Source organism: Mustela nigripes, chromosome 2 (genome assembly GCF_022355385.1).
Source record: "Mustela nigripes isolate SB6536 chromosome 2, MUSNIG.SB6536, whole genome shotgun sequence".
Classification (NCBI taxonomy): domain Eukaryota; kingdom Metazoa; phylum Chordata; class Mammalia; order Carnivora; family Mustelidae; genus Mustela; species Mustela nigripes.
Window position 1 is genome coordinate 172635073 of NC_081558.1, and position 25312 is coordinate 172660384.

The window sequence follows — 25312 nt, forward strand, 5'->3', positions numbered from 1 at the left end:
TTTGTGGCATATTTATGCAAGTTTCTGCATTTGTGTTTGGTACTGTTAAAGTATTTTCAGAAGTCAAGCAGTATTTATATTAGTACAAGTCAATCATTAAGATAATTTACATTACGTATTAGTAATGTGACTAAAATATGGGGGTGGCTGCAGTGTCACAGGTCATCAGTGGCACGAGCATGTATTGATTAAAAAAACAGCAAACACTTGATCTGAAGTTTAGAGCAGCTTAAAATAAGAATATGTTCTTCGTTGTATTAATTCATTGTTATTTAAATGTTTAATGTTTTGTTTTCTCTAGGGATAAGTAGTTTTTAAAAAAAAAGTTTTTTTTTTTTCCTGGAAAGATACCAAAATTTGTATCTGGCTTAACACATCTGACCTTAGCCTCTTCGGAGGAAGTGAACACATGTTCTGTGAGTAATCCCCTAGATAATCAGCAGCCAAACAAAGGAGCAGTAAGATCAAATTCCAGTGTTTTTTCTCCACTGAAATAAAACTGAAATTCAGAAATTTCATTAACAGGCTTCTGTCCTTTATGGTCAGTTATACTGTGGTGGAGACCATCTAGAGGTGGAGGAGGAGGAGAAGCTGACAGTGATGGTGGTGTTGATGGAGGTGGAGAAGGAGAAAGATTTGGTGATGTTGGAGTTACTGATGAGGGCACATGGATTGGTACTCAGATAACCATTTTGCAAGCTATTTTTCCCATCATAGTTATGCTGTCTTTGTCAGTTCTGCCATGTGAAAATGAATAACAGTAGGTGGTGTACCCTGGTCACCAGTCATTATTTTTTCCAGCATACAAAACTAAGCAGAAAATTTGGAGACTTACTTCTGACCCTGTTAGCACGCTACCTTTTTCAGACCCTACTTTTAAGGGGTGTTGACCCAGAAAAAAAAATTACTCAAGGGCTGTAGACTAATAAAAAGGACATTTTCTTTTCTTCAACTTCCATTTACTTGTTTTAAAAATTGGGACGTGGGACTCAAAATCTTTAGTATAACTGCTTCCTCGGGTTGTACCTGCAGTGGACAGAATAGCGTTATCCTTTGGGCCAGAGGAAGCTCAGCTAAGAACTCACTCAGATCTTCTGTCTGAGGTGTCCTGGACTCTGCTCTAGGTCAACCTTCTCAACTTTGGTTCTGTTGATGTTTAACATCGGCCATTCTTTATTCTGGGGGGCTGTCCTATGCACAGTGTAGGATATTTAGCAGCACCAGGTGCCAGCTCACCCCCTCTGTTGTGACAACCAACCCAAAATATCTCCAGACATTGCCAGGTAGGAGGTAAAATTGCTCCTGTGGGAGCTTCCACATTTCCCCCATTTGAGCATCACTGTGTAAGTGATGATTAGGTGATTAACTGATAAAAACTTTTTTCCAGATTTTACTTTTACTTTTAAATACTTTGTCATTTTAAGTATTTGTACAGAATAGGATTTGCTTTTAAGAATTGAAAAACTGGAAGCACATTTTCTAACTTAAGGGTAAAAGTGAGCACAAGGTCTTCTTAGAGAATTCAACATTACGACCTTAGGATGCCTAGTATAGTGTTTTCCAGAGTGCTGGTGGGGACCCTTCAGTGGGTTGGGATCATACGTGCAGGAGTGTATAGGGTCACAGTGTAAAATGTATTTCTTACTTTGGAATAGCTGAGAAAAAATTTGAAAACTGCTGGCCTAGTGATAATGTATAAGCCCAGCCTCCCCTTTCAAACTGGGATATTTTAAACATACTCTCCATAGGGGTAGGTGTTTATCCAGGCCAGCTAATCTATTTGTCTTGTCAGGTTAAACTTCTTGAATAGTCTTGGAAGTATGAAACATTCAAAGTTGTTCATTTTCGTAGTAGATTTGAGACTTTCATTTAACTTTGGTTTCTGGTGCATACCATCTTTTTTGCTAGGAGAGGAAGCTCTGAGCTCCATCACATATTTTAGAACATTCTTGGCACATTACTTGTGGACTGTTCATGCCCTCCCCCTCACAAGATACTGAAAAAAGACAGCTCCATTTTAATTGTTTTCTTCATCAGCATGCATGCAAAAGTCCTGTTTTTCAGCAGTTAGTATTTATTTTGTTAACTTGTAGAAATTCTACTTTATGGAGGAAAGGGCAAGAAACACTTTGTGTGTTTAATGACCATGAAACATAAATACGAGCATAAAGACATCTAAAAATTACTCCTAACACTGCTTGTACTCTTTTTGTAAAAATCATTTTAAAATGGCAACCTTAAGTTAAATAGTCTGTGGGGAATACATAAGATGGGACAGTTTGCCATTACAAAATACATTTATATTTTGAGTTATTTGTTCAGTGGCTACTTTTCAAAGATTTAAACACTCTAGAAAGCAGTTTCATCTTTTCAATAGTGAGAGAATGTTTTCAGAGTAGTTTCATAATGTTAGAAACTTTGTCTTAGGGGATAGTTTTTTTCTCTAAGGAAAAATTTTAATATTATTCAAAATTTATTTATATTACAGTTTATTTTCATAGTGAAGGTCTTTATGTCCCTGTTTTTCTAATTTAGATGATACTCAGTAGAGGTATTCAAGGTATTTGCATCATAGTTTTGGGGAAAATTTTAATTTTTCTTCTTCTGAGTTGTATAACGTTTAAGTTCTATATTTGCAGAAGATGAGTGGGTGTATCACAAAAATTCACATGTTTATTTCATGGTGCCTTTATATATTATTGAGTGGCTGTGCCTAGTTTTTGTGTATAGTATGAAAGTGGGTGTGGAGATAGCTAAAGTTCAGTGTTGCTCAAAAGCTGAACCTTATAGATGTTTCTTTAGGAAACCAGATTGCTAGTATTGACCTTTAAAAGTGGGCCAACAATACTAGTAGGGATTTGAGAATAAAATTTCTTGACCAGGAAAGGATATGAAGTGTCATCATAAAGTAGGTAAATAGTTTTTCCTTTATTGAAGTGAGTTTTGAGACTGGTTTGAAATTATTTTTTCATTGGTTCATATTCAGCTCCTTATACATCTAGTTAATAACTGTTTTGCAACTACTTGCTAAATACTATATTAATTTTTTATTCGCAGGCTTTTAAAGCTTTCATTCATCTTTTCCAGTAAATGGTATCAGCACTGCATTATTCTTAATAATAACAATAATATAGTAGAAAAATCCTCTTACAGCTGCCTATATCCATATTGACTTTAAAACTCAGCACTGCCACTTTTTGATAGAGGTTTTTTGTGCTAAGTACTGAACTATTCCAAAGGTGATTATAAATGGCTATTTTGAAGGAAAAAATACTATCATTTTAGTACAATGTCTTCATCTTCCTTTTAGAAAGAGATTCATTTGAATCCCGTTGTTAAGGAATGCTACATGGTACAGTTGGAGCAGCAGCTGAGACATTCCATGCCTCTTCTAGGTGCTCCAACACCGAATTTTATGATAAAAGGAGGATGCAAATAATACTATATTAAGTTTCCGGAGTTCCCACAGTGAAGGAATTCTGGAACAGATAATGTTGCTACCAAGATATGAAGGTTATTTTTCCTAATCTTTACTAAGTCATTAAACTGGTATTTTTTTCTCACCATTCATTCTGTAGGGAAAAAGGGAGGTTTTTGGAGAGAGGGACTACTAAAAAAGCAAATTTCAATAGAATATAAAATTAAATTTTATTAAAAATAGCTTAATGCCTTCAAGACTGAGTGCCTTGAAATACTTAATATGGTCAGTAATCAGCATTTTGTGTAAAGTGTTTTTAGATATTCTACTTCTCACAGATTTTAGAAGGGTTTGTGATGAATGGATGAAGCTGATCACATACTTTGATTTGTATAGTTTACATTTACTTTGAACGATTACTATGACTTGATATTCTTTTAAAGATTAGATTTATTATGTATATAAAGTTGTTGCTAAGCTATGTTTTTTTCTGTTCATTGAAATTAGAAAGCTCTTTGAACTCATAAGGGTAATCATTGATTATTTGACCTTACCTGACTGCTTTTGGTTCCTGTGAGCAGATACACTAAGAACTCTGCCATCCCTTTTATCATGTGTAAGGAAAGTGTTGAATAAAACAGCTGTCATACATATTTTAAAATTTTCACCAAAAATATCCTGATTATTTCTAATGTTAAAGATATAATTATAATTTATTCTTTTAATTTTTTTTAAGGTGATGGATGTGGACATACTGTACTAGGCCCTGAAAGTGGAACCCTCACGTCCATAAACTATCCACAGACCTATCCCAACAGCACCGTTTGCGAATGGGAGATCCGTGTAAAGATGGGGGAGAGAGTGCGCATCAAATTTGGTGACTTTGACATTGAAGATTCAGACTCTTGTCACTTTAATTACTTGAGAATTTTTAATGGCATTGGAGTTAGCAGAACTGAAATAGGTAGGAAATCTTCTTGTAAATGTAATACATCACTGTCCTGAGTTTTAAAACTGAAGCAGTTTTTGATACTTAATGTTAAATAACTAGACTATATAGAATGATATGTAGGAAACTATTTATGTGGATTATGTGTGGAAATCTCAAATTTGAATCTTCGGGAAGAGAAGATTCTTATCTGTTTATTTACTCTCCAGATAAGCTTGTTGGTACTTCTGCGACAGGATGTCACTCTACTGTTTCTAAGGAGGATGTTAAGTATCTTATTTTTTTGTTTTCTTCTAATCATTTTATTTGCAGTTACAGAATATAAGTATAATTCACACATAGGAGACAGAATATCATGGTGATTAATAGCATAGGTTTTGGATCCAGAGTGCTTGGTATCAAATCCTCGCTCAGCTGTTAGCTTCTGTGTGGTTTTGGACAAGTTACCAGACCTGTCTTTTTCACTTGTAAGAGAGGGAATGAACTAGTAACATGTAAAGTTCTTAGAACAGTCAGTAACATGTAGTACGTGCTTACTAGCACTAGCTGCTGCTGCTGTTATTCTTAGCTAAGATCAGTGGTTCTCAATTATGGCTGCATATAAGAGTCACCTGGAAAGATTTTAAATAATACTATATCCCCATCCTAGAGCAGCTGAAACAGAATTGATTAGGTGGGACCCACACCTCCGGATTTGGATTTTAAAGGTTTCCCGGGAGAGTCTGCTTGTAGTCATGTGGAGAATCTGGCTTAGTCCCTTAGGCTTAAAGATGAAAAAATGTCTAAGACTGAGTGAACTAACATCATAAAATAAATTTTGAATACTCTATGAGTTAATTTGGAAACATTGGTACAAGTGTATAAAATATCTTTTAGAACTATAACTGGAACCCAGTGTCTATCCTATAAGCATGGTGTTCATTGTCTGCCAGCCTCTTCTCCATATCAAGTCAAATTCTTCCTTTCTTCAGTACTTTTTGGCCTCTTGCCTATGAGAGGCCAAATTCCTGGCCAGCTTCTCTGATGCTGATAGATAACCTCAGTTGTCTCTCAGTCAACTCTTAGTTAATCTGTTAGCTTGATTACCATGTGTATGTTGCTATGAACATATGGTCTCAGATAAGCTTTTAGGGACTCAGATTGCCTAAGGATCTAGAAACCACTGTAACACTAACAGAGGGCAACTGTAGTAAACACGTGATGCAGTAGGAAGTAAACAGTACCACCTAAGCAGTCTTGTAACAGCAGTGAAAAAAGGTGAGCCACAGTCCCATCAAGCCCTTAGAAGTTTACAGGAAATAAAGGAGCTAGAGAAACACATTTTATCAAACATAAAGACTCTGTAAATAGCGTTTTAAAAAGAGAAAGGGGAGAAGTAGAGGGAATTGTACTTTAAGAGCTATATCTTCCAAAAATAATGTGTGGACCTTGTTTGCTCTTGATTCAAGCTGCGGGAAGACATGTTAAGATAATCCAGAGAATTTTAAGAGGAATTGGGCATTCAGTGGTAGCAGGAATGATTGTTCTTAGTGTGTTAATGTTACAGTTATTTTTCTTTGAAGATTTTATTTATTTATTTGACAGAGAGAGATGGCAAGTAGGTAGAGAGGCAGGCAGAGGGAGAGAGAGAAGCAGGCTCCTTGCTAAGCAAGGAGCCTGAAGCAGGGCTCAATCCCAGGACCCTGAGATCATGACCTGAGCCAAAGGCAGACTTTAACAGACTGAGCCACACAGGCACCCCTATATTTATTTTTTTAAGATCTGATTTGTTAGAGACATTCAAATCTAATATGCTATTGGTACTCTTTTTTACTTTGCTTTTCCCCCTCCTAACAAGGAAATCATTCCAACAACAGTGCATAGATGTAGCCCTTAATTCTTTTTACAGCTGCAGAGAACTCCGTAGTGTGGAGGTACTGCAGTTTGTTTAACCACACTTCTGTGTACAGATGCTTCCAGTACAGTGCTGGAACAAGTAACTTCATGCAAGTGTATTTTTGTCTTCTTGGAGGTGTAGCTTCAGAATAAATTCCTGAAATGCAGCTATTGATTCGAACGATAAATGCATATATAGCTTTGTTAGATATTACCGGAGTCCCCTCTACAAGGGTTGTGCCAGCTTGGATTTCCATTTAGCAATGCGTAAAAATGCCTGTTTCCCCACAGCCTTGCCAGCATGTGCATCATCATGCTTTGTTAAGTTTTGCCAGTTGATAGGTGGGAAATTGTATCTCAGTATACTTGTGATTTGTATTTCTCTTAGTATGGGTGATGCTGAACACATTTTTTTGTATGTCAAAGGTTTTTTTTTTAGAATAACTTTTTGTGTCATTTGCTCATTTTTCTATCAGGTTTTTTTGGTCTTTTTTTTTCCCCTCTGGTACTAGGAATTCTGTTACTATCTTATTTTAAAATTGTATTTATTTGAGATAGAAGGGAGGGAGCACAAGCAGAGTGAGGGGCAGAGGGAGAAGCAGACTCCCCACTGAACAGGGAGCCCAATGTGGGGCTTGATCTCACACCCCGTGACTCCGGGATCATGCCCTGAGCCAAAGGTAGACTACTCAACTGACTGAGCCACCTGGGAGCCCCTATGGAACTTGTTACACAGTTTTGTTGCCATGAAGGTTTTTTCCAGTATAGCAAATTTATTACTCTTTTGCTTCTGGATTCTGAATCCTAATCGGAAAGCCTCTTGTTACATCCCAGTTAAATATAAATTTACCTATATTTTCTTCTAGTACATGTATGTGGTTTCTTTCTTTCTTTCTTTCTTTCTTTTTTTTTTTTTTAATATTTAGATTCTTGGTCCATTTGGGGATATTCTTTTATATGATACAGAATGTAGATCTAATTGTATATTTTCCTGATGACTAGTCACTTGTCCTAACACTGTGCATTTAAAGGTCTGCCTTTGCCTCATTGATTTAAAATACTGACTTTATCATACACTGAAGTTCTGTACATACTTGATTTCTGGGTTTTCTGTTGTGTTCCACTGATCAATATTTACATAACCCAAACATCACAATTTAAATGATAGAGGCTTTATAATGTGTTTTAATGTGTCTCTCTCTTTAAGGTTGTTCATTTTTAGTGTATTCTTGGCTATTCTCACCTGTTTATTGATCCATATGAAGTTTAATTATCAACCTGTCCAACTTCATAAAAATGTTTGTTAATTTTTTAATTGTGATTGTTCATAAGCTGTCTTTTGGTATGTTAGTCATCCTGTTTAAGAACAAGAGCTGTTTTCTTTCTATTTGTTGAAATCTAATTTTGTTGTTTTCAAGAGTGTTTTGAGCTTTCTCGTGTAGATTCTACACTTTTTTTTTTGGTAAAGTTATTCCTAAATATCTTCTCTGTTGCTGTTGTAAGTGGAAATATTTTGGCTTTGTTTTGCCATTGTATCCTCTTACTGGTTACTAATTATATGAAGACTATTGATTTCTTCCTTTATTTTTTTAAGATTTTATTTATTTATTTGACAGATCACAAGTAGGCAGAGAGGTGGGGTGTGGTGGTGAGGGGAAGCAGGCTCCCTGCTGAGCGGAGAGCCCGATGGGGGGCTCGCATGGATCTGAGGACCCTGAGATCATGACCTGAGCTGAAGACAGAGGCTTAACCCATTGAGCCACCCAGGCACCCCAAGACTATTGATTTCTATATGATGATTTTATATCCGACTTTACTGTTTGTTTTTTTTTTTAAATTCAGTTTTATCATTCACTTTCTAGGAATTTCTAGTACGCAATCACATCTGCAAATAGAGATAGTTTTACTTCTTTTCCAATTGTGCCTATGAATGATTTATCTAATTATATTGGCTAATGTTATCAGTCATTGTTATGTTAATTTGTAGTGGAGATGGTTCTTGTTCCTGATCTTTTTTTTTAAAAAGATTTTATTTATTTATTTATTTATTTATTTATTTATTTGACAGACAGAGATCACAAGCAGGCAGAGAGGCAGGCAGAGAGAGGAGGAAGCAGGCTTCCTGCTGAGCAGAGAGCCCAATGCGGGGCTAGATCCCAGGACCCTGGGATCATGACCTGAGCCGAAGGCAGCGGCTTAACCCACTGAGCCACCCAGGCGCCCCTTGTTCCTGATCTTAATGGAAATATTAGCTCAGGCTGCCATACCATATACTGGATAGCTTAAACAACATATTTATTTTCTCACAGCTTTAGAGTCTGGAAGTCTGAAATCGTTGTGTCAGATTCAATTGCTGTGGAGAATTCTCTTCCTGGCTTTACAGACAGCTACTGTGTTTCTATGTCCACACATGGCAGAGAAGAGCGGGGAGTGATTTCTCTGTTCTGTTTGTATAAGGACACTAATCCTGTCGGATTAGGACCTTACCTTTATGATCTCATTTAACCTTAATTACCTCCATAAAGGCCCTATCTCTAAATATGTTCACATGGCCTGGAGTGGGAAGGGTTTCAACAAATTAATTTTGGGGGATATATAACAGGAAGTGTGCCTTTATTTCCATTTTCTTGAGTGTTTTTTGTTAGGAAAGAATTGAATTATGTCAGAAAGCTTCTTTAGCATCTGTGGAGATGATTATATGATCTTCTTCTGAAATCTATTTGTGTGGTGGATTAATTAATGGATTTCCTAATTTGAACCAACTTTGCATTCCTGGAAACAGTATTCCTTTGTTTTGTCATTCTTTTAATGTGGCATGGGATTCTGTTTCCTAATAATCTATTTTATTTTTATATAAATATTGATAAGCAAACATTAATATATAATTTATACACTAGCGTATGGGTATAATTATTGTCCTTATTATAAGGTTTAGGTATTGATGTCACATATATAAATGCAAAGAATTCAGAAGTTTTCCTTTGTTTCCCTGCTCTGAAAAATGTAGGAGTTTTTGAACAAGCTGATATTTGAAGATTTCACTCTATGAAACCATCCAGGCCTGATGCTTTTTTGGTAGAATAGGTCCTTATTTATTTTTTCCAAGGAGAAGGATCTCGTTCAAATTTTATCTTTAAGTAGTTCAGTTTTAGTAAGCTCTTTGCCTGATAAATTACCCAGTTCACCTGAATCTTCAAATTTATTTGTAGTGATGTCTACAAAATAGAATTGTATGGTTTTTTTCCTAATGGTTATTTCAGTGTTTTTTTCCAATGGTTATTTCCTTCATATCATTTTTGTTTTGTTCATTTGTGCTTTCTCCCTTTTTTCCCTTGATTGTCGGCAAGTGGTTTGCCTATTTTTTTTTCAAAAAATGTATTTTGATTTATTATATTTAGATCTATTCTTTTTTTTCTAACCTATTAATTTCTGTTTCTAGTTCTCATTTCATTTTCTTCATTCTGCTTGCTTTGGGCTTATTTTGTTATTTCTTAGCTTTTAGCAAAAAAATTTTAATTCATTTATATTTGTTCTATCATTGTTGCTGACTAATGCTGTGGCGTTTACTTTGATCACATCTTTAAGATTGATATACCACAGATTGATTTATTGTATCGGTATTTTTTTGGAAGTCTGTAATTTTGTTTTGTATTTCCCTTTTACTCGGTACATGTTTTTTATTGGGTATATAGTACATAAATAGATTTGCAGTTGGAATAGCTTTCTTTGCTAATGTTAGTAATTTTTACTTTTACTGCATTGTGGTCATAAGTATCTCTAAATGTAGTTGTAGTATCTCTACTTTATGGAGCTTGCTAATATTTTCTGTATAACTTAATATACAAGCTTTATTATAAATGTCCCATGTATGTTTGAGAAGGTGTGTTCTCTAATAGCAAGATGTAAAGTTTGATTCTCATTCAGATCTGTCTTATTTATTGTTTAGATTTTCTATATCCTTATTTTTAACTACTTCATCTCTTATTGGTATTTCTCTTCTTTTCCCCTTGTTTTTCTGTTTTTTTTTTTTTTTTTTTGCTTTTATAAAGGTGTTAATTGTAATATATTTATTTTAAATTGTGACTTCCAGTATTAAAAAGTTCTTCTCTTGTCATGTCTAATACTTTGAGTTGAATTCTCTTTTTGACTGACAGTCCCATTTGCACATCTTCCTCCGTATCTCTTACTGTTTTCATTTGTTTGGTATACCTGCCTTTTCTTACACTTTATTTTTAGCCTTTGTAGATCATTTTGTTTTGGGTGTGTTTTTGTATGTAGCACATTTTTGGTTCTTAACTCTGTGAACCCGGTTGAAAATCTTTATTTTAAATAGCTGAATTAAGCCCATTTGTACTTACTTATAAAACTGAAATGTTTTGTCTCAACTCTGTCGTGTTTTAAGTTACAATTAAAATGTATTTGTTTTGGTTGTTTCTTTACATTGTTTTCTTTCCTCCTATTTTTAAATTGCTTTTGGAGCTTAATAAATCTTATAATCTTGTTCTAAGTGCTATCTTTCAAATTTACTTTTAAAAATGCCTGTGATCCCTTGCTGTCTTAATCTTTACTATCTGATTTGTCTATTTTTAATGGCATTAAATCCCACCAGTTATCTGTAACTCCTGCCTGTTATATAACTTTCAATGAACTGTTTTACTTTCCTCTTTCCTTCTCTCCCTGTTTTTACTCTTTTAGAGAATAAATTCATAACATGTAGCCTACATCATACAATATCTTATTCTTTAACCCATCTCTAACTTTCCTAGGTTTGTATTTAAAAATATTTGAATGTTCACATTCTGCCTTTTTGCCCAAGTTTTCCCAGTCATATTGTGAGTGGAAGAAGTTCATCTTGGAATAGATTGATTCCTGAAGCATGACTTGCGATGTAGAATATCTTGCATGCTTAAAACTGCTTATTCTAAAATCTTTATTATATGGAGACATGAGGGACAGCTTGATTATATATAAATATGTCCTTGATTGACCTATTCTTTTTTGAGTTTCCTTTTGTTTTTAAATAATCTTCCATTATTGCCAGGTTATTTATTTATTTTTAGCTTATTTACCTTTAAAATCTGAATAGTGTTATAAGGAAATGTGTTGAAGTTGGTCATTTTGAGTTGGTTTTCACTGGTATCCAGTAAGCTCTTTCAATACATAGATCCAGATCTTTTATTTCTGGAAAGTTTTGTGAGATGATACTTTTAATATTATGTTTGTTCCATTCTCTTGTGCATCTTTTTTAGATACATTTTTAAGTGTGAGAAACTTGGATCTTCCTTAACATTTCAACCACATTCTCACCAGTGCTTTTAGTTTCTTATTTCCTTTTTATTCTATTTGGTTCATTTTTCTTTTTTTCAACATTCATTATCATGTTTCATTAGAATCCATTATTCCTTGTGCACCTTGTAATGTGGTCTTCATTTTTTACATAATTGTCTTTTTTGTGTGTGTGTGTGAGATCAACTCTTAGTTCTTTCTGGATATTATCCATTTCTATTTTTAGTTTTTGAGTTTCTGTTTTTGGGGTTTTATCATATCCCCAATTGCTTGAGGACATTTAATTAAGTCTGGAGTGTTGCAGTTTCCTTCTGGTTTATTATTGTTTTTTAGAGGAAGAGAGTTTCCGTAAACTGAATTGTTGTAATTATCATTTTTTGTTTTATTTTATATATATATATATGTATATATACATATATATATAAATTTTTTGTTTCATACTATATATATAATTTGTAATATATACTCTCTACAACTTATATATGTTATATAGTATAGTATGTATAAGTTTTATATATTATAAATAAAGATTTATGTATTTATTTTAGAGAGTGAGAGCAGAAGACCTAGTGGGGAGTGCAGAAGGAAAGAGAATCCCAGGCAGACTCCCTGCTGAGCTCAGAGCCTGACAACAGGGATCCATCCCATGATCCTTAGATCATGACCTGAAATCAAGAGTCAGATGCTTAACCAATTGAGCCACCCAACCGCGTCCCTGCCCTTTTTTAAAAAATGGGCTCCATACCCAGCATGGAGTCCAGTGCAGGGCATGAACTCACAACCTTGAGATCAAGAACTAAATGACTGAGCCACCCAGGGTCCCCTTTATAGTATTTATTTTTTAAGTAGATAAAGACTGTCTAGATATTTGTAGGGATAGAGGTAGTGGTTTGTAGTGGTTTACTTTATAGTTTGTGGTAGTTTCATCAAAGCACTCTGTTAGTGTCATAGATGTTTTCTTTTTTGGAGAAGAGGTTGTAATGGGGAAGGAGTTGTATAACTTTTGGGGGGGGGGGGTCTTGCAGGACTTAAAATTTCCCCCCCCTCCTTTCTTTTTTCCTCCCTTTGTGTTTCCCAAAGTCCTCCTCCCCCCCCCCCCCCCCCCCAGGGAGTAGCAGGCTCCCCACTGAGCAGGGAGCCTGCTTCCCCCTCTCTCTCTGCCTGCCTCTCTGCCTACTTGTGATCTCTGTCTGTCAAATAAATAAAATCTTTAAAAAAAAAAAAAAACAGAAAAGTAAGAAAGGTAAATCCAGTATTGATGATACTGTTATTCCTTTTATTTACTTTATATTTTAATTTAGAAAAAAACTTTTAAAGATTTTATTTGAGGGGCACCTGGGTGGCTCAGTGATTTAAGCCTCTGCATTCGGCTCAGGTCGTGATCTCAGGGTCCTGGGATTGAGCCCTGCGTCGGGTTCTTTGCTCATCTGGGAGCCTGCCTCCCCCTCTCACTCTGTTTGCCTATTTGTGATCTCTCTCTCTCTTTCTGTCAAATAAATAAATAAAATCTATTTAAAAAAAAAAACATAGAATGAAGACTTTTTTAAAAAAAGAAAAAGATTTTATTTATTTCAGAGAAAGAGCGAATGCACACACATGAGCTAGAGGGTAAGGGCAGAAATAGAGGGAAAAGCAGATACCTTGCTGAGCACCAAACCTGATGTGGGGCTTGATCCCAGGGCCCTGAGATCATGGCCTGAGCTGAAGGTGGCTGCTTAACAAACTGAGTCACCCAGGCTCCCCACTGCTACTCCTTTTAAAGATAGCAAATATTTGTTACTTGTTCTTTTAGGTATATACCCAATAGCCTAATTGCTTATTTTTTAATTTTTATTTTTTTATTTATGACATGGGTACATTTTGTTTTTTTGAGTATAATGATTTTTATTATTTATTTTTAAATTTTATTTATTTTAGTTTAAATATTATATACAGTGCAATATTGTTTAAATAGTTTAAATTAGTTTAAATAGTTTAAGTATTAATATACGGTTATCCTATCCAGGTAAGTCTTTGTTGAAGCAGTTAAAAGTAATGCTAAATCCAGCCTAAAACAACATGTTGTTAATCACAATATAAGCAGGATCATTATGGGAAGGCATCTTAGTCATTCAAAAAGAGAACATGAAATCACTGTAAGTCACAGAGCTGCTTCTACACTTCCATCTCACTCTTGAAGCCTGTCTCTTAAAGAAGCTGTATTGATGGACATTACCTAGTGGTAGTCTCTTCTCTAAACATTTTCTGGGTATTAAAATGGCCTCTTCTGTGTTTTAGGAGCTCCAAATATGTGTTTGTGTTGTCTTACACTCAGCTTTCTAAGGGCAGCAATGAGCCCGTCTGGTTTTATCACTGAATTCTCGCTGCATACCTCTTTCAGTTCCTGGATATTCAGGGGCTCACTTTATTGATCAATTACTTTGACAGTTCCAAATTTGGAATTTTCTTTTTCCAATTAGAAGTGCTTCCATACATAGGCACTAAAAAGCCATGCCTAAATCTGTTTGCAAATTAAGAGTGATCTTCCCTAAGCAAATTCCATTTCCCTCTGTTGTATCTATTGGAGGTGGACACAGTTGATGTGCTTTTTGCTATAGGAAATAACTCCCCACCCCCTTCATGTCTTTTTTAAGTTGTGAGTTTATAAGAGAAGTGTTGTTCGGTGGCAAATCTCTCCAGAGGCTAAATGATCTTCTATTTAATCAACAACATAAATCAGATTCCTGAAGTTTTGTGACAGTATTAATACCAGTTCTAATCTATTTCAAATCAGAGGGATTTCTCCTCTCTTCTAAATACAGAATATTTCCATTTAACAACTTCCAAGGTTTGTTGCTGTTCATCATCTACCAAAGTATGGTTAACATAGACTTTGAAAAACACATGGTAACCTTAATACCTTTTATGGTCTAGAGATGGTTTCTTAAACCTTATAAGCCAATTTCTGCTAGCTTCCCACTTTTCTCGTGCGGCCCTCTCACTTTTCTCTGGCTTCACAGATTTAAAGAGAGTTAGGCTCTGGCTTAAGGGGACGTTGTGGCTGGTTTGATCATTTCAGAACACTGAAACCTTCTCCAAATCAGCAATAAGGCTATTCCACTTTCTTATCATTTAATGTTCACTAGAGTAACACTTAATTTCCTTCAAGAACTTTTCCTTCGCATTCAGTTTGGCTATTTGGCTCAAGAGGCCTTTCAACCTGTCTCAGCTTTTGACATGCATTCTTCCATAGCTTAGTCATTTCTAGCTGTTGATTTAAGATTTAAAGTGTGAGAGATGTGGCTTTTTCACTTGAATGCTTAGAGGCCATTGAAGCTCATTAATTGGACTAATTTCAGTATTGTTGTGTCTCAGAGTAAGGGGAAGCCTGAGGAGCAGGAGAGAGATGGGCAATTGCTGTTTGGTGGAGCAGCCAGAACACACACATTTATTGAGTCTGCCAGTCATGTGGGTTTCATGGGATTTCAAAACTGTGATAGTAACATCAGATCACAGATTACCATAACAGATGTAACAAAATGAAAATCTTGAAAAATTACTAAGATGTGACATAGAGACACAACGTGAGCAATGGTTGTTGGAAAAATAGTGCCGAAAGACTTGTTAGGTGCAGGATTGTCACAAGCCTTCAATCCGTAAGAAAAAAGTCAGTTATCTGCAATGCACAATAAAGCAAAACACAATAAAATGACACATGCTGGCACACCAAAGTACATTTCTGGCTGTATTAGCTTTCTGTTGTTTTATAATCTTATCACAAACCCTGTAGCTTAAAATACCAGAATTTATTATTTCAGTTTCTGTATACTAGAAGTCTTGTTTGACATGTCTTGCCTGGCTGAAATCAGGGTAGTCAGCTGGGTATGTGGGTGGTTCCCATTTGAAGCTGAGGGTTCTCTTCAAGCTCACTGACTACTGCTACTGTCTTGTAGTTGTAAAACTGGGGTCCCCATTTTCTTGCTACCTATTGCCCAGAGACTGTTTTCAGTTCCTACAGACCACATGGAGTGTTTACCACATAGGTGTTCTTTTTCTTCTAGCCCAGTAGAGATTTCTCTCTCTAATTTCCAGTTACGTGACTAACCTGAGAAAGCACTAAAAGAAAGTTTTTAAAGTGCCTGACTGATTAGGTCAAGCCAACCCAGGAAAATCTCCCTCTTACCATATATGCAATGTACAGATAGTTTAAAAAAATTTTTTTAAGGCAGGGATCCTGGTAAGAAAATACTCTAGAAGCATAAGAGTATCACACACTAGAGGAAATTTTTAAACTAAGTACACATTGGAAAAGTTCACCTTCACGGATTAAGAAAACAACAGATTACCAGTTTCTTTTACCTCTAATACTACTGGGCAGGGTGGGGAGAATAAATTGATACAGCCTTTCTGCAAAGCAGAAAGTAGGAATAGTTTCTGTTAAAGTCACAGAAAGACAGTGCATGAAAAGGATGAATGAAGAACTAAGTATTACCATGCTTGTGCATATGTGTAAACACCCTATATACACATTTATACTCATTTAATGACTTATAAGCGTAGACAATAAACACTATTGTTCTTATTTAACAGATGGAGAGAGCTGAGGCGGAGAAAGGTACCCTCCCAAGTGGTATTAGCTATTATCTTGGTCTAATAGGATTATGTGAAAATGATTATTGTTTTTTATTGTTTTCTTGTTATATTCTAAATTTTTGTAGTTTATAGATTTTTTTAAAAGTACTTATACACTGGGAAAAAAGTGATACAAATGCTGCCTTGAAATAAACACTCTATATTGATGGTAGAAGTATAAGTTAGTTTAACTTTTAGAAAGCAACATGACCCTATAATTTGATTTCAAAAAAATCTGGCCTTGAAAATTATTTTAAGTATGGAACAAAGTTGTACATGTAAACAAATCTATTATATCATTATCTAAAGTATGGAAAAATTGGAAACCTAAGTTTCCATGATAAAATAGTCAAGTATCCTATGGCTTATCTACTTAGAATTATCTCAGAGATCATTGGCTCTAGCCTCTACCATGTTTCCTGAGGCCCTTACTGCCATGTCCTGTGGCGCGCACTTGGAGTCCTTAGCTACTTTCTCCACAGAGCCTTCCTCACACCCTACTGCAGTTCACATTTCCAAGGGGGTTCACAGCCTTGCACCCAAACCCTTTTCTGTACCCAGGACTCCACACAGGTGATCCACTTCTATCTTGTACTTTTTCCCATTAGGTTAAACCTTACTTCTCCTGAAAGGCAAGAGACACTTCTCTCTCTCTCTCTTTTTTTTTAAGCAGACTCCGGATCTCAATGCTCAAAATTCCTCTCTTTCCAAAAGATTAGATCGTTCTTTCTTTCAGATTTATCACCACATCTCCATGACAGTTTATCCTGGGAACTCCAGGATACTGACTATGTTGTTTGTAATTTTTAGCTACTATGAATAATGCTGCTCCGAACTATATTGTTTACAAGTCTTTTTGTGAACATATGTTTGCATTTCTCTTGGGTATATGCCAAAGAGTACAGTTGCTAGGTCACATGTTAAGTCCGTGTTTAACCATTGGAAGGACCACCAGACTGTTCCATAGCAACTGCACCATTTACTAGCAGTATAGTAGGTTTCAGTTTTTCTAGATCCTGATCTTCCTTCATGGTGTAGTGGGTACGAAGTGGTATCTCACTGGGGTTTGATTTGCATTCCTTGATGGCTGTGTACATGTGCACATTCTGTAAGTTTGAAAAATGTGTGACATGTATCCATCATTGTGGTATTTTCACTGCTCTAAAAGCCCTCTGTGCTCTATCTGTCCTTCTTCCCCCAATGTCTGACAACCACTGATCCTTTCATTGTCTTCTACTGTAGATAGATCTTTTTATTGTTTTGTTTTTCCAGAAGGTGATATAATTGCAATGAAACAATATGCAATCTTTACAAACTCTCTTCTTTGAATTAGTAATGTGCATTTAAAGTTCCGTTATGTCTGTTCATGGCTTGATAGCTCATTTCTTTTTAGTATCAGGTAATGTTTCATTGTCTGGATGTATCCATTCCCCTACTAAAGGACATCCTGGTTGCTTTCAAGCTTTAGCAGTTTATGAATTAAGTTGCTGTAGACATCTGTGTGTGGTTTCTCTATGGACTAAAAATTTCAACTCCTTTGAATAACTATCCAGCAGGAATGTGATTGCTGGATTGTATGATGGGACTTTTTAGTTTTGTAAGAAATCCCAAAAAAGGATCCCCAGTTTTGTTTCCCCAACAATGAATGAGAGTTCTGTTTCTCCACAGTTTCATCAGCTTTTAGTGTTGTCTGTGTTCTGGGTTTCGACCATTCTAAATTCCAATAGATATATAGCGATATTTCATTGTTTTCATTACATTTCCCTGATAACATGTAATTTAGTGAACCTTTTATATTCTTGTTATCTGTGCATTTTTTGTGAGGTGTCTGGCCTATTTTTAGGTTGTTTTCTTATTGAATGTTAAGAGTTTTTGGTATATTTAGGTAAGAGTCCTTTATCAGATATGTCCTTTACCACCTATTTTGTAAATATTTTCTCCCAGTTTGTGTCTTGTCTTCTCATTCTTTTTACATTGTCTTTCCAGAGCAGAAGTTTTTAATTTTAATGAAGTCCACCTTATCAGTTGTTTCTTTCATGGATCCTGTCTTTTGGTGTCCTATCTAAGAAGTCATCATCTTACTCGGGGTCATTCAGATTTTTTCCTATGTTATCTTCTAGGAGTTTTACAGTTATGCATTTTACTATTAGGGTTGTAATTAATCTATGTCTAGGTTCATTGTTTTGCATATGGCTGTTTGGTTGTGCCAGCACCATTTCTTGAAAATACTACCTTTGCTCCATCGTATTGCCTTTGATCCTTTGTCAAAGATCACCTGACCATGTTATATCAGATTTAGCTCTGGGATCTCTCTTCTTTTTCACTCATCTATTTGTGCTTTCACCAGTTATCACACTGTCTTGATTACTGTAGCTTTACCCTAAGTATTGAAGATGGGTGGTGTCATTCCTCCAACTTTGTTTTTCTTCAATATTATATTTGCTATACTGGGTCTTTCGTCCCTCCATATATTCTTTAGAATCATTTTGTTGATAGCCACAAAATAACTCACTGGGATTTTTTTCTTCCAATTTTATTGGGAAATAATTGACATACATCACTATATAAGTTTAAGCTATACAGGATGATGGTTTCATCTACATATCCTGTGAAATGATCACTGCAGTAGGTTCAGTGAACACCCATCATCTCCTGTTCGCCCACCCCCACCCTTAAGTGTGTCTGCCTCTGGCACCCATAAGCTTTATATTATTTTCTGTGAGTTTGGTGGTGGTTTTTTAGATTACACATATAAGTGAGATCATACAGTATTTGTCTTTCTCTGACTTACTTCACGTAGCATAATGCCTTTAAGATTCATCATTGTTGTTGCAAATGGTAAGATGTCCTTGTGTTTTATGGGTTAATGATATTTTGTTGTGTAATATTTTGTTGCATGTGTATGCATCCATTCATCCATGGTTGTACACTTTGGGGGTTTCCATATCTTGGCTGTTATAAATAATCCTGCTATGAATGTGGGGATGCAGATACCTTTTTTTTTAAATTTTTTATTTTCTATAAACATATATTTTTATCCCCAGGGACACAGGTCTGTGATCACCAGGTTTACACACTTCACAGCACTCACCAAAGCACATACCCTCCCCAATGTCCATAATCCCATCCCCTTCTCCCAAACCCCCTCCCCCCAGCAACCCTCAGTTTGTTTTGTGAGATTAAGAGTCACTTATGGTTTGTCTCCCTCCCAATCCCATCTTGTTTCATTGACTCTTCTCCTACCCACTTAAGCCCCCATGTTGCATCACCACTTCCTCATATCAGGGAGATCATATGATAGTTGTCTTTCTCTGCTTGACTTATTTCACTAAGCATGATACGCTCTACCATCCATGTTGTCGCAAATGGCAAGATTTCATTTCTTTTGATGGCTGCATACTATTCCATTGTGTATATATACCACATCTTCTTGATCCATTCATCTGTTGATGGACATCTAGGTTCTTTCCATAGTTTGGCTATTGTGGACATTGCTGCTATAAACATTCAGGTGCATGTGCCCCTTTGGATCACTACGTTTGTATCTTTAGGGTAAATACCCAATAGTGCAATTGCTGGGTCATAGGGCAGTTCTATTTTCAACATTTTGAGGAACCTCCATGCTGTTTTCCAGAGAGGTTGCACCAGCTTGCATTCCCACCAACAGTGTAGGAGGGTTCCCCTTTCTCCGCATCCTCGCCAGCATCTGTCATTTCTTGACTTGTTGATTTTAGCCATTCTGACTGGTGTGAGGTGATATCTCATTGTGGTTTTGATTTGTATTTCCCTGATGCCCAGTGATATGGAGCACTTTTTCATGTGTCTGTTGGCCATCTGGATGTCTTCTTTGCAGAAATGTCTGTTCATGTCCTCTGCCCATTTCTTGATTGGATTTTTTGTTCTTTGGGTGTTGAGTTTGCTAAGTTCTTTATAGATTCTGGACACTAGTCCTTTATCTGATATGTCATTTGCAAATATCTTCTCCCATTCTGTCAGTTGTCTTTTAATTTTAACTGTTTCCTTTGCTGTGCAAAAGCTTTTGATCTTGATGAAATCCCAATAGTTCATTTTTGCCCTTGCTTCCCTTGCCTTTGGCGTTGTTCCTAGGAAGATGTTGCTGCGGCTGAGATCGAAGAGGTTGCTGCCTGTGTTCTCCTCAAGGATTTTGATGGATTCCTTTCGCACATTGAGGTCCTTCATCCATTTTGAGTCTATTTGTATGTGTGGTGTAAGGAAATGGTCCAATTTCATTTTTCTGCATGTGGCTGTCCAATTTTCCCAACACCATTTATTAAAGAGGCTGTCTTTTTTCCATTGGACAGTCTTTCCTGCTTTGTCGAAGATTAGTTGACTGTAGAGTTGAGGGTCTATTTCTGGGCTCTCTATTCTGTTCCATTGATCTATGTGTCTGTTTTTGTGCCAGTACCATGCTGTCTTGATGATGACAGCTTTGTAATAGAGCTTGAAGTCTGGAATTGTGATGCCACCAACGTTGGCTTTCTTTTGCAATATCCCTTTGGCTATTCGAAGTCTTTTTTGGTTCCATATAAATTTTAGAATTATTTGTTCCATTTCTTTGAAAAAGATGGATGGTACTTTGAGAGGAATTGCATTAAATGTGTAGATTGCTTTAGGTAGCATAGACATTTTCACAATATTTATTCTTCCAATCCAGGAGCATGGAACATTTTTCCATTTCTTTGTGTCTTCCTCAATTTCTATCATGAGTACTTTATAGTTTTCTGAGTATAGATTCTGTGCCTCTTTGGTTAGGTTTATTCCTAGGTATCTTATGGTTTTGGGTGCAATTGTAAATGGGATTGACTCCTTAATTTCTCTTTCTTCTATCTTGCTGTTGGTGTAGAGAAATGCAACTGATTTCTGTGCATTGATTTTATATCCTGACACTTTACTGAATTCCTGTATAAGTTCTAGCAGTTTGGGAGTGGAGTCTTTTGGGTTTTCCACATATAGTATCATATCATCTGCGAAGAGTGATAATTTGACTTCTTCTTTGCCGATTTGGATGCCTTTAATTTCCTTTTGTTGTCTGATTGCTGAGGCTAGGACCTCTAGTACTATGTTGAATAGCAGTGGTGATAATGGACATCCCTGCCGTGCTCCTGACCTTAGCGGAAAAGCTTTCAGTTTTTCTTCATTGAGAATGATATTTGCGGTGGGTTTTTCATAGATGGCTTTGATGATATTGAGGTATGTGCCCTCTATCCCTACACTTTGAAGAGTTTTGATCAGGAAGGGATGCTGTACTTTGTCAAATGCTTTTTCAGCATCTATTGAGAGTATCATATGGTTCTTGTTCTTTCTTTTATTGATGTGTTGTATCACATTGACTGATTTGCGGATGTTGAACCAACCTTGCAGCCCTGGAATAAATCCCACGTGGTTGTGGTGAATAATCCTTTTAATGTACTGTTGAATCCTATTGGCTAGTATTTTGTTGAGTATTTTCGCATTTGTGTTCATCAAGGATATTGGTCTATAGCTCTCTTTTTTGATGGGATCCTTGTCTGGTTTTGGGATCAAGGTGATGCTGGCCTCATAAAATGAGTTTGGAAGTTTTCCTTCCATTTCTATTTTTTGGAACAGTTTCAGGAGAATAGGAATTAGTTCTTCTTTAAATGTTTGGTAGAATTCCCCCGGGAAGCCGTCTGGCCCTGGGCTTTTGTTTGTTTGGAGATTTTTAATGACTGTTTCAATCTCCTTACTGGTTATGGGTCTGTTCAGGCTTTCTATTTCTTCCTGGTTCAGTTGTGGTAGTTTATATGTTTCTAGGAATGCATCCATTTCTTCCAGATTGTCAAATTTGTTGGCGTAGAGTTGCTCATAGTATGTTCTTATAATAGTTTGTATTTCTTTGGTGTTAGTTGTGATCTCTCCTCTTTCGTTCATGATTTTATTTATTTGGGTCCTTTCTCTTTTCTTTTTGATAAGTCGGGCCAGGGGTTTATCAATTTTATTAATTCTTTCAAAGAACCAGCTCCTAGTTTCGTTGATTTGCTCTATTGTCTTTTTGGTTTCTATTTCATTGATTTCTGCTCTGATCTTTAGGATTTCTCTTCTCCTGCTGGGCTTAGGGTTTCTTTCTTGTTCTTTCTCCAACTCCTTTAGGTGTAGGGTTAGGTTGTGTACCTGAGACCTTTCTTGTTTCTTGAGAAAGACTTGTACCGCTATATATTTTCCTCTCAGGACTGCCTTTGTTGTGTCCCACAGATTTTGAACCGTTGTATTTTCATTATCATTTGTTTCCATGATTTTTTTCAATTCTTCTTTAATTTCCCGGTTGACCCATTCATTCTTTAGATGGATGCTGTTTAGTTTCCATGTATTTGGGTTCTTTCCAAACTTCCTTTTGTGGTTGAGTTCTAGCTTTAGAGCATTGTGGTCTGAAAATATGGAGGGAATGATCCCAATCTTTTGATACCGGTTGAGTCCTGATTTAGGACCGAGGATGTGATCTATTCTGGAGAATGTTCCATGTGCATTAGAGAAGAATGTGTATTCTGTTGCTTTGGGATGAAATGTTCTGAATATATCTGTGATGTCCAACTGGTCCAGTGTGTCATTTAAGGCCTTTATTTCCTTGCTGAAATTTTGCTTGGGTGATCTGTCCATTTCAGTGAGTGAGTGTTAAAGTCCCCTACTATTATTGTATTATTGTTGATGTGTTTCTTTGATTTTGTTATTAATTGGTTTATATAGTTGGCTGCTCCCACGTTGGGGGCATAGATATTTAAAATTCTTAAATCTTCTTGTTGGACAGACCCTTTGAGTATGATATAGTGTCCTTCCTCATCTCTTATTATAGTCTTTGGCTTAAAATCTAATTGATCTGATATAAGGATTGCCACTCCTGCTTTCTTCTGCTGTCCATTAGCATGGTAAATTCTTTTCCACCCCCTCACTTTAAATCTGGAGGTGTCTTCGGGCTTAAAATGAGTTTCTTGGAGGCAACATATAGATGGGTTTTGTTTTTTTATCCATTCTGATACCCTGTGTCTTTTGACAGGGGCATTTAGCCCATTAACATTCAGGGTAACTATTGAGAGATATGAATTTAGTGCCATTGTATTGCCTGTAAGGTGACTGTTACTGTATATGGTCTCTGTTCCTTTCTGATCTACCACTTGTAGGCTCTCTCTTTGCTTAGAGGACCCCTTTCAATATTTCCTGTAGAGCTGGTTTGGTGTTTGCAAATTCTTTCAGTTTTTGTTTGTCCTGGAAGCTTTTAATCTCTCCTTCTATTTTCAATGATAGCCTAGCTGGATATAGTATTCTTGGCTGCATGTTTTTCTCGTTTAGTGCTCTGAAAATATGCCAGCTCTTTCTGGCCTGCCAGGTCTCTGTGGATAAGTCAGCTGCCAATCTAATATTTTTACAATTGTATGTTACAGACTTCTTTTCCCGGGCTGCTTTCAGGATTTTCTCTTTGTCACTGAGACTTGTAAGTTTTACTATTATTTGACGGGCTGTGGGCCTATTCTTATTGATTTTCAGGGGCGTTCTCTGAACCTCCTCCTGAATTTTGATGCTCATTCCCTTTGCCATATTGGGGAAATTCTCCCCAATAATTCTCTCCAGTATACCTTCTGCTCCCCTCTCTTTTTCTTCTTCTACTGGAATCTCAATTATTCTAATGTTGTTTCGTCTTATGGTGTCACTTATCTCTCGAATTCTCCCCTCGTGGTCCAGTAGCTGTTTGTCCCTCTTTTGCTCAGCTTCTTTATTCTCTGTCATTTGGTCTTCTATATCACTAATTCTTTCTTCTGCCTCATTTATCCTAGCAGTGAGAGCCTCCATTTTTTATTGCACCTCATTAATAGCTTTTTTGATTTCAACTTGGTTAGATTTTAGTTCTTTTATTTCTCTAGAAAGGGCTTTTATATCTCTCGAGAGGGTTTCTCTAATATCTTCCATGCCTTTATCGAGCCTGGCTAGAACCTTGAGAATTGTCATTCTGAACTCTAGATCTGACATATTACCGATGTCTGTATTGATTAGGTCCCTAGCCTTCGGTACTGCCTCTTGTTCTTTTTTTTGTGTTGAATTTTTCCGTCTTGTCATTTTGTCCAGATAAGAGTATATGAAGGAGCAAGGAAAATACTAAAAGGGTGGCAACAACCCCAGGAAAATATGCTTTTAACCAAATTAGAAGAGATCCCAAATCGTGAGGTGGGAGAAAGGGGATAAAAAGAGGTTCAAAAAGGAACAAAGAAAAAAAAAAAGAAAAGAATTATTAAAAAAAGAAAACAAATAAGAAAAATATAAAAAAGAAAAAATATATATATTAGATAAACTGGTTAAAAAACGTTAAAAAAGAAAAAGGTAAAAGTTAAAAAAATAATTTAACCAGCAGGCGAGAAGAAAAACAAAAAATGAAAAAGAAAAAAATCAAATTAACTCCAAGACTAAAAAAAATCACAGGGAAATAGCCATGAGTTCCGTGCTTTGCTTTCTCCTCCTCTAGAATTCTGCTGCTCTCCTTGGTATTGAAACCGCACTCTTTGGTAGGTGAACTTGGTCTCGGCTGGATTTCTTGTTGATCTTCTGGGGGAGGGGCCTGTTGTAGTGATTCTCAAGTGTCTTTGCCCCAGGCGGAATTGCACTGCCCTTAGCAGGGGCCGGGGTGAGTCATCCACTTGGGTTTGCTTTCAGGAGCTTTTGTTCCCTGAGCGCTTTCCGTAGAGTTCCGGAGGACGGGAATACAAATGGCGGCCTCCTGGTCTCCGGCCCGGAGGAGCCGAGAGCCCAGGGCCCCACTCCTCATTGCGCCCTCAGAGAACAGCGCCCAGTTACTCCCGTCTGCCTGACCTCTGGCCGCGCTCCTAGCTCACCGAGCTGTGAGCTTACTGTTGGCTCTGTCTCTGTAGCCAGCATTCCCGTTCCAATGCCCGCAAGCTCTGTGACACTCAGACACCCCCGATCCTTCTGTGACCCTGCGGGACCTGAGGCCATGCTGACCCCGCGTGGGCTTCTCCCCGGTTTAGCCTCTGGAGCGATGTCCCTCAGCGGAACAGACTTTTAAAAGTCCTGATTTTGCGCTCCATTGCTCCGCCGCTTGCCGGGAGCCGGCCCCTCCTCCCGGGGTCTATCTTCCTGTCGCTTTGGATTCACTTCTCCGCCGGTCCTACCTTTCAGAAAGTGGTTGTTTTTCT

The 25312-nt window shown here is 36.7% G+C and overlaps 1 protein-coding gene across 1 annotated transcript in view; it reads left to right on the forward strand.

Annotated features, from left to right (window-relative positions):
• DCBLD2 (discoidin, CUB and LCCL domain containing 2) overlaps nucleotides 1-25312 on the forward strand; it is a 99930-nt gene that overhangs the window by 18951 nt on the left and 55667 nt on the right. Inside the window, exon 2 of the mRNA XM_059392103.1 lies at nucleotides 4155-4382. Within this exon, the coding sequence (XP_059248086.1) occupies nucleotides 4155-4382 (228 nt within the window). The remainder of the gene's footprint in view (nucleotides 1-4154; nucleotides 4383-25312) is intronic.